The sequence below is a fragment of the Megalobrama amblycephala genome, linkage group LG18, assembly GCF_018812025.1.
Source record: "Megalobrama amblycephala isolate DHTTF-2021 linkage group LG18, ASM1881202v1, whole genome shotgun sequence".
NCBI lineage: Eukaryota > Metazoa > Chordata > Actinopteri > Cypriniformes > Xenocyprididae > Megalobrama > Megalobrama amblycephala.
The window spans coordinates 36,928,003-36,938,620 of record NC_063061.1 but is presented as its reverse complement, the minus strand read 5'-3'; the positions used below and the strand labels follow the sequence as shown (position 1 = coordinate 36,938,620).

The following is a 10,618-nucleotide window of genomic DNA, read 5'->3' as shown; positions in this document are numbered from 1 at the left end:
GTGAGTGCGTATTTAATTTTGTATAGTTTCATTTTTTGCAATGGAATCATATTTTATTTATTTAGAAATAACACAAAATGATTAAAACTCTTACCTCATGTTTGAGTTGGTTTGCGGGAATGCTTCGCATGCGGTTGGTCGTGTTCGTGTGTGTTTCTCCCTTTGGTGCTGTGACCTTACTGACATTCCGCTTGCTGACTGGTCAGACGCGGCAGCGGAGTGGGAGTATTATGGGTTTTGATTCGCTGTCCTGTTTGCACTCTTAGTTTTCCAAGGCCACCCTCTCACTGGCATCGTTTTTTACCACTCTGGCGACCTTTGCAACAATCTTTCTCTCTTTCTCTCTGTAAGTCTTTCTTACATTGTTAATGTTTACATGATCTTTACCTCTCTCGTCTCATATCTGTCTATAGTTTGCTAGTGTTTAACACTTTTATTCTCGTTAATGTTTACATCCTCTACTTGCTTTCTTTCAGTCTTCTCATGCTTTTTCTGTCTTGAACAGTCTTAAATTGTTAATGTTTACATCTGAGGGTGCGTTCATAATCTAGTGAGCTTCCCTACATAGGTGATTACCTTCTAAGGCAGCATACTAACCTCATAAATGACTGTTTTGAAACGCACTACATAGGCAGCAACAAATACACAACGCACAATAGCGTCTCATATTAGCATATTGCTAAGCTAACAAAGCGATAGGCATGAAATATATATAGCATGCATAAATATTGGTTAAAATAGTCCATTGTTAATTACATAGAACTGTTTTTATCAGTACATTTTGGTACTAAAATATAGAAGCTTTTTTTCCACCATAAAATAAAAAAGCGACTTATCTCAATCTTGACTTTTTTTCTCTGAATTGTGAGATATGAACTCACGTAAAGTCAAAATTGCGTGATATAAGCTCTCAAGTATGAGAAGTCATGCAATTCTGACTTTAAAACTCGCAATTCTGAAAAAAAAAGTCAGAATTGCGTTGACAACTCGCAATTGTGAGGAAAAAACGTAGAATTGTGAGATAAAAGGTCGCAATGACCTTTTTTTTATTTATTTTATTTAGTGGCGGAAACAAGCTTCCATACTAAAATGAATCATACTTATGATTGTGCCCGCATTCTCCACCGTATTTTCTGACCGAGATTATCACATTGCATTTTGAGATTGCATTCCCTATTAAGCATGCATGTGATTTTAGATCCTTTATAACAGCCATCGCCTAGGCAGTGTGCATATGGTGTTGTCTAACCTAGGTAGGAGGCTTACTAGGATTTGGAACAAGCCCAAGTCTTTCCCTCAATCTCTCATTCCTTGTGCCTATTTCTGTTTTATTCTCAATCTTCATCTCTGATATTGACAGTCAGCACTTTCAGACTGTCTCCAGGGCATGTGAAACCTCTTCCTAGTTTATTTTGCCAGTCTCTCTCTCTCTTTCTCTCTTTCTCTTTCTCCCTGTCTCATGGCAGGGTCAGGACTAACAGAGTATGATAAAGCACAACAGATTTAAAATGCATGTTTCTCAGGTTTGAATATATACATGACTAAATAGAAATATACAGCTACATAGAGAAAATAAAGACTAGTGCAGATGTTCTACTAATGATATTAGAGGATTGATTTTTTTGCTGCTGCTTGCATTTGAAAAACAAAACAAAACCAACAACAAAAAAAAAGACATTAATAATAATGTTGTCCTAAAAGTGCCAGTGACAGGGGTGCCGCGTGCTGTGGGTGTTTTTTCACTAGCGGATTTTCTAGCAGAATATAGACTATTTATCATTCATATTAAAGCAATAGCGCCTCCTGCTGGTGTGACTGCTAGTACGTAACTGGTCGAGTAAAAAAAAGTCTGTGTAAAATGTTAGAATTCTCTTTTGGTGGAATTTTTGTACCTTATTTATTACTACTACTAATGATGAATTTAAAAGTGGCATTGCTAAAATGTTTTTGGTTTTGTTTCGTTTTGTTTTCATTTTTGTTTAATTTCAAAGCTTGTACATTATCCTTTTTGTATGTGCTCATTTTGTAATAAAAACTGTTGAAATGCTTAAATTGCTGTTTTGCTCTCTTTCTATATAATCATCTTTCTATATAATTTCATTATAAATTGGAAAATCCAGCTGACACCTGGTGGCATCTGGTTTTACATGATTTCTGGCTGGTCCAAGCCGGCTGGTTGAAGCTGGTATACATGTTGTGAACAAAACGTAGATGCTGATTTGTTATGTGTACAGTGTTTTATTTATTAGGATTGTAATGCAGTTCACCCATCTTAACAGTAGAGGGCCAAACAGACTCTTTTAAATGCCTAATGAGACAGTATATGCACAATTCAAATATGAACAAAATTAACATTTTAATGTATATTCACTGAAACATTATCTCATCTTTGGCATTTATTGGTGAATATATTCAGTAAGAGAGACAAGAGAGCGTATCATTTATATATAATATGCTAATTTATTGTAATAATTTATGAAACCCCTTACATTCTCTGTTACCAAAGCAATAAATAATTCACTCTCACTTTTTATCTTCTAACACTGTTGTACGTATGACACAGATGAACTCAGAATCATTAGAGTCGAGGTGAAATTGTGTTCGCAATGCAATTTCCTTCTGCAACGAGGAATACTTTTGATTTCATGTTGACTTTAAAGCCTCTTAGAGTCCTAAATAATAGTACAGATTAATTTGAATACTTTGCGAAATGTTTTATATATTTGGTAAAATAAATATTTACAATAATTTATACATCTAAGAGACACACATAAACTTTCCCCATCCGTTCTAGCCCTGGGTGTTGTCGCTATTCAGAAAGGAGAGTTTATCCAGGTAGGTCATTGCTTTGCACACTACCAAGCTATAATATGTCTCCAGCATGCCACAGCCCCTCCCCTTCCCCTCCCCTAAATCCTGCCAAGCCACGCCCATCAGCCCCGCCCCCATTCCTGCCGAGCTGAATAGGAAGTCATAGCAGCAGGGGTTATAGCGAATGTGCCGGTCACCGGAAAATCGAGCGCTGTGAGTGGCCACCACACCTGCCCGTCTTGCACACAGGCCAATCAGAACATCGGAGGGGAGGGGCAGCGATACGTCCTCCGCAGCGACATAAACTTTTCTCACGACGTCTTGAGATAGAAGGAATGCCGGGCCGGAGCAGTAGTCTGGAAGATATTTATCAGGATACAACTGATAGGGCAAGTAATACGGTTTGTCGGGATTTCTCTCAGGTGCAGCCCGATGGATGACCCTGCCCAGGTAAAGGTCATCCGGATGTGTTCTCAGTCCCAGCAGGTATGCTGTAAGTGCAGGAAGGTTTAAATACACAGAATCCTCAGAAAAAACGATAAATCGGGCTTGTGGGCAAAAAAGTAGGATCCAGCGAAGCGCCATTTTAACTTGCTCCCAGTGTCCCCTTTGCCAGTCTCCCCTTGAAACGCCTCCCTCGAACTGCACAATGTCACCATACCGTGCCGATTCCTCCCTCATCATCTCTTGCTCCGCCCCTAAAGGGGAGGAGCCTGTGAAAAACAATGTTCGCACGGCAACACGGTGCACCGAAGTCTGATTGGCCCAGGAGTTTCGGACCGCCTCCCTCTGGCTCAAGTTACCAGGGGAACTCAGGACCACCGTGAGGATGAGGAGGTCCTGGTGATGAAGGCAGGGTGCGGTGTTAATGGGATAGAGCTGCGAGTGTTGACCCTGGTCTCAGTCAGGTCCAGTTTGCGTGCACGCTCCCTGACCTCGAGGACAACCCGGTCAGTGTAGGCGGCAGGAGAAGACTGCAAGAGAAACTCTTCGACTATGTCACCCCCAAACAGCAGCGCGTGAAACAAGATGACGTTACACAACAGGAAGCACCACTGATGAGTCTGCAGCCGAAACACACAGATCTGGGAGAGACAGTGGAACAACAAATGTGACCAAGTTAAAGCAACACTGGAAAACTACACTGAAAAAAATGGTGAAGGATTTAATTTGAAACAAGGGTTGCTAAGGTGTTCTGAGTGTTTTTATTGTTGTTATTTGGTTGCTAGAATGTTTTGAATGGTTGCTAGGGTGTTGTTAGGATGGTTTTGGTGGTTGCTAGGGTGCTGTTAGGATGGTTTTAGTGGTTGCTAGGTGGTTTTGTTTAGTGTATACTTACACTCTAAAAAATGCTGGGTTAAAAACAACCCAAGTTGGGCTGAAAATGGACAAGATTGGACTGTTTTTAACCCAGCGGTTGGGTTGAATGTTTGCCCAACGTGCTGGGCGGGTTTGTTTAACCCAACACTTGTTTGAAAATGACAATATGGCAGGCCTAAAATGAACCCAAAATTTGGAAATTAAAAATAAAGACACATAATTACTAGAGGTAACAATATAATCAAATAATAATAAATGTTAATTTATTAAACATTAAAAAATGTTAATTTCATATCATTTTAAGCAAGCAATACAGTAATTTTTAAACAATAGTTGAGTTAAATAAAACTAACCCAGCAGGTTGGGCAAACATTTAACCCAACGGCTGGGTTGTCCATTTTTCAGCCCAACTTGGGTTGTTTTTAACCCAGCATTTTTTAGAGTGTATGGTTGAGTTTTTTTTTAATTTTTCAGTACATTTATTTTTATTTTTATTATTTTATACTATTTTTATTTTATTTTTTTCTGTTTTAATATTTTAGGGATATCAATGTTCATGCATAATAACACTGATGTCATTTAAATATGCTTAACAATTCACTCTAAAAAATGCTGGGTTAAATATGGACAAACCCAGGGATTGGGTTGTTTTCACCCAGCCATTTTTTTCAACCAATTTTGTATTTATTTTTTTAGCCAGCAATATAGTAATACAGTAAAAGGCATGTTTTTGCTCACCCCCAAATAGGGGCAAATTTGTGAGGTATTTTAAGCTGAAACTTGACCAGACCAGAGACTTATATTACATCTTGTGAAAGAGGGCATAATAGGTGCCCTTTAACCCAACCTGCTGGGTTTGTCCATATTTAACCCAACTTGGGTTGTTTTTAACCCAGCATTTTTTTTCTTGCTATTTATCTATAGTGACACTTCCATGTTTAATCAAGGCAGGTTATAAACATTAATATTATATGTATTAAAAAATATAATTAATTTAATGTTCTTAAATCTATGCATTCATTTTAGTTTTTATTTTATTGAGTTTTGGGGTCATAATTACATATTTTCCAATTTATTTATTTTTTTATTATTATTTAATTTAACAAAAACATTTTCTTTTATCATTGGTTCCAACTAATAATGTATGCCCATCACTAATACAATTGTTTTTTAATCAAATACACATACAGTTAAATCTCTGATCTCAGCTAAAAGGACCACCTTAGATCATGCAGCATGAAAATGGTTTTGTGCTAGTCTATTTAGTGAACCAGCATGGGCAAGCAAAATCTAGTAGGTTAATAAGCATCATTTCTGATGCTGCAAAACCAAGGAAGTTTTGCTGGTTCTGCCAGTTAAGCAGAGAGTTAACCAACACACGAGGAACAGTATCCAAAACACAACATATGCTGGACATACAGACCAGAATATTCTAGAATTGTGCGAAGAGGCCAATAGAGAGGAACAATGAACTGAGGACAAATATGTACTTACCTTCATGATGTCCCTTTAGGGTGTCTTTCTTTTTCTCTCTTTTCTCTTCTAAATCAAAATTTCTCTTCAGTTTTCTGTCCCATGAGCTATGTGCGTGCTGCTCACCTGGACTTTGTTTCTACAGTAAACTGACACCAGGCAGGTAATGGTAACATAACACAGCTCCGTCTCCACTGGGCAAAGATGTCCAGCTTCACCTACAGTAATAATGGATGATGTCAGGATACATTACTCAAGCCTGTTCCCAGGCTGCTTATATTTTTCTCAGCCCGTATCACTCAAAGCTACTGCTCTGTTCTGATCTAACAGAATGTTTTGAAGGAATTTCAGATGTACAAATTGCAATTTACATTACATTTACATAATTGGGACTATATTGTTGGCACGCTTTAGGATTAGTGTGTCCCAAATCATAGTATATTGAAAACAATAAACCAAGGATTGTTCCCAGATTGTGCTATGGAAGAATCTGAGGCAATACTTACAATAAAGTTTTGTTTGTTTCATGATTTAACTACATTTAGTTAACATGAACAACAATAATACTTCTACAGTATTTATTAATATTTGTTCATATTAATTCCTCCATTTACATTTTTATACAATACTTATACAAATTATTTAGAAGATATAAGCATTCAAAATTTACAGTCTCTCACTTTCGCCAATATGGATCAATGACTTTCTCATCAGATTTTCTGTCCAATCAAATCAAAAGCATCCCGCCTCCTGCATTATACCCTCCTGCAAGGGTAACTATAGAAACAACCTTAGAATTTCTAAGGTTATTGCAATTATTTTCAGGAAAACACAAATAAAATAGTATAAGCGGAATAATTTACTCCTATCTGTTGAATTATTAGAAAATAATGCACACCTGAGGTGTAATCACGTCGAGCGGTTCTTTGCCTCCATGTCATGCATTATAATCATTTAATGCACAGATAGCTGTGGATTATCCCTTAACTATTGCATTAACTAAGACATTATTGCAAAGTATTACCGAAGAGGAGATTGAAACAGTTTTCTTTTGACTTTTTCAGTTGATATATGGCAAGCAAGTTGAAAAAACTCGGTTGTATTTTGTAACCGTGACCAGTTGAATGTACAGGCATGAATTCATTTGCCAAGGACAGCAGTTAATTCAATGATGCCGGTTTGACTGTGACTGACCAATCACAATCAAGTATTCCAGAACACTGTGTAAAAATAAAGAGGAGGCCTATAATAAAGTGTGTACACTGTACAAAATGATTTTCCTAAAATCACTGGAGAATGTACTATTTCAGTCTTTGCACTTCAAAATTTCACATTTAATTCAACGTATTACTCGCTGCTTCTTTGTAATTATTTGGGAAATTCACTAGCAATTTCTGAGTGAAAATTGTTTCTACATCAAATTTATTTCAGTGACAGTGAGTTATGGTTGTGTGAAGACTGGCTTGTTCCTAGGCTGAACATTTGCCTTCTGTAAGTGTGAAAGACACGTGTGTGATGATTCACATGTCAGAAGAGCTATTTTCTCCCCTCTACGATTACATTTACATGTTGAGCATCATTCATTGTCAGCACTAACCTGCATACCTACATATCACACATACAGTCTCTCTGTGTCACATGCACAAATAACCCTTTTACACTGTCTTCACTCAAGATGAGTGAGGCTCTGTCTCGTACATGATGTACTGCAGAGAACTAGAGGGAGAGAAAATAAAGAAAGAGAATCAATGACACACAGTTTGACACCAGGAAAAGAGCAACATCATCATGACATCAGAGAAGTGAGTACATATATAAACACATTAATGACGGAAAGACACAAGTATATTCTAATGACAAAATCTAATCAATAGTGTAAAACCTATAACTTCAGTCTCAAACTATCATTTTACATACCTGGATGTTCTGTGCATTCACATCAAAAAGTGTAGATCTTCAAGGCTTTTATATTCTAAAGTGTTGTGGTTTAAATTAATCAGCCACAATTATTGCTCAAAATCCTCCTGATATTATTAATCAGTTCATGAATGTACAGAATGGGTCATTCTCAGAAAAATTGCATGCAAAGTGTGTTTTTATGATTTACCACTGATATATTTTATGTAATATTTTATTTACTGAACTTAGTCATGTTAAACAGGACTAGATTTACTCTGTTTAGTATGGAAGTTTTGTTTCAGACACTGAATAAAACTTTTTATCTTGCAATTCTAACTTTATTTCTCGCAATAATTTCTGTGAAATAAAAAGCTGCAATGGTTTGCACTTTCTGACATCATGCATATTTTTTGACCACATGGTACAGACAGAGGTTAATTTCTCTTACAGTCTTTATCTACTATTTCTTTACGTTTACCCTATTCAAGCAAAATAGTAACTCTGTTATGGGGGAAAAAAACTCACTTGATATGTTTTAACCAAAAAATACTGAAAAATCATGGTACAAAGCACAATAATATTGACTGTAAATCAAAGCCATAACCTTGTCTTGAACACTGGGAGGGGACTATGATTTTTTTGTAATTGAGTATTTTTTTTGTTATTAAAAGGAATTAAATAATTAAAATAAATGAACGGTAAAAGTTCCAGGTCTATGTAGTTATTAAGTAATCAATTTAAACTATTTGCAATTAATATTTTTAACAAATATATTCACTCTTATTTGTACGTCTAATATGTCAAAAATGCAATATATGTCTTGTCTCATCACATTTAGTTATTAATTACATTAAGGTAAGGTCCAGTTTAGGTTTATTTCTTTGCTCTTGGCTGACATGTGGCATTGCTGTGGCCTGCTTGTGACTCAGATCTGGCAAACAGAAATGGCCCACACAAGGACCATAATTCAGTGCAGCATGTGGGCCAGATCATCACGCCACATGTGCCAGATGTGGGCCGGATCTGGGCCGACACAATGTTGCTATCTGGGGTGGTGCAATGATGTTTGTTAGTTAAGGAAGTTAGTTGATATTTTTAGACATAATGGCAGTTTCTTGATGTTAATAATGGTAAAAAAATAAGTAGATTGTAGATGTGACAGTGCAGCAGGGATGAAGAAGAGACGAAGTGCAGCAGTTTTATTGAAGAAAAAAAAAACAAACAACGATCCAAAACAGCAATGAAGATGCCAATAATCCATAAAGGAAACAAAAAAGCAAACGATGAAAACTGCAACGGCTTTACAAAGGGGATGTAAAGACAACAACCGACAACAGACTGCAGAAACACATGGATAACAAGAGGCTAAACAAGGCACAGGTGAAGGTAATGAATCGCTATGGCAACAAACAAGGGTAACTATGGAAACAAAGAAGGCAGCAATGGAAAGGCAAGGAACTAAACATAGGAAGTGAAACAGCAGAACAACAGAAAAAAATACAAAAAATCAAAATAAAAGTCCTTAAATACAAAGCAGGGGAAACAAGACATGAATTGTAGCAGAAGATAAATAAATAATATTTAGTTATACTGTGTTCTTCTCATAATATATGTAGTGATTAGTGTTTCATCTCTGTCACTTCCAGCCAGACAACAAGATTGAGAGATTTTATCACTACTTCCAGCAGCATTTATTCAATCACACATATAGGGCATTCCCATTTTTCTGCCAGTCTTTGTCTCTGATAATAATTTAAAAGTCATGGGTTGAGTGTGATATCTGCCAGAAACCCATGATGACTGGTTATGAAAGCATTTGAGCTCTGGGTTGTCATGGTAACAAAACTGGTTGCCAGGGTGATGATTGCATTATCGGCATAGGGAAACAGCATGGTGAATTGGTGACTGGTTTAGCAATCAGGGTTTCATGGTATTAAGTTAAATGACAGTGCAATTGGTTCTCAGAGTTACAGGAGTGTCTAGTTGTCATGGCTTGATTGTGCTTTGATTGTCAGTGCAATTATTTCCTCTTGTCACTTTGTGTGTTTGTTTGTGTGTGTGAAGAAGAATAATTTTGTGCACATTGCAGACATGTCTGATGTGATGCTATGTTTGTCGACAAGAGGTAATATATTTTGTTGTGGCGACAGGCGCAGCCCACCCTTGACCCCTGACATACACAACCCCCATCCTCTGAGCTGTTGGCATGCTGCAGCACTGCACTTACCTAACATAGCACTGTAAACTATGTCTCAAAAGAATGAGCGCTGCTGGAAAGAAAGAGAGAGAGAGAGCAGAATATCAGAAAAGCATGAGCACTGAAAGCAGACAGAGTCAAGGGCGTTCGACTTACACCCACATGCGTGACTCACAACTGTGTTTATGTATCAGAAAGGATTGATCGGTAAAGGTCTGTTCTCATTGAGAAATACAGATTGGACCAGACATGGTTGTGTATGAAATTCTTCTTTTTATTGAAAAAGAAAAAAGTGAAAAGTGTTTGCCCACGCAAAAATTCTGTCATCATTTACTCACCGTCATGTCGCTCCAAACCCGCAAGACTTTGGTTAATCTTCGAAACTCAAAATAAGATATTTTTAATGAAACCTGAGAGGTTTTTGTCTCTCCATTGACAGTCCAGGTTAAAACTTAAAAGTGTTAAAACTTAGAAGATTCAAAGAGGTCATAATGGTATAAATCCATATGTAGAGTGCATCACATGGTGGTCAAAACATTGTAAAACAAAAACTCAGCAGAAATGTGCATAAAGTCACTTACAAACCAATTGCAATTTTTTCTTGAAAGTGTAATTTATTAAATGCAATCTACAAGTCATCAAATTCCATTAAATCTACAATTTGTCTGTAATATAATGTATTCTTTTATTAAAGCTGCAGTCCATAACTTTTTTGGTTAAAAATCTATTTTTGAGCAAGTACATAACCAGCCAGTGTTCAAAACTAGCTCGTTACCTTAGCCCGGTTCACAACAGTAAGCTTATAATAATGTTTTATAATGAAAAACTCTACTGGTGGGTTTCCACGGGGAAATTCGAGCATGCAGCCGTTTGTCTTCGCATCATTACTAGGTGACCTATTATGCCCCCTTTTACAGG

General features: G+C 36.9%; 2 protein-coding genes across 3 annotated transcripts in view; one reads left to right on the top strand and one right to left on the bottom strand.

Moving 5' to 3' along the window:
- Positions 1-1,895: 1,895 nt before the first annotated feature.
- On the bottom strand, positions 1,896-5,631 carry LOC125252318 (beta-1,3-galactosyltransferase 9). Its single transcript, XM_048165501.1, is given in 3 exon segments — positions 1,896-3,698; positions 3,701-3,950; positions 5,626-5,631. Coding segments are annotated over 3 exon segments (1,164 nt in total). The 3' UTR covers positions 1,896-2,790.
- Positions 5,632-7,246: 1,615 nt separating this feature from the next.
- The window catches only part of si:ch73-29c22.1 (kelch-like protein diablo), a 17,151-nt gene continuing 13,779 nt past the window's right edge, over positions 7,247-10,618 (top strand). The window contains exon 1 of one of the 2 annotated variants that reach the window (XM_048166785.1): positions 7,247-7,406. In XM_048166785.1, the coding sequence (XP_048022742.1) occupies positions 7,393-7,406 (14 nt within the window). In that variant the 5' untranslated portion in view covers positions 7,247-7,392. The remainder of the gene's footprint in view (positions 7,407-10,618) is intronic. The other variant, XM_048166784.1, reaches the window with a different exon arrangement.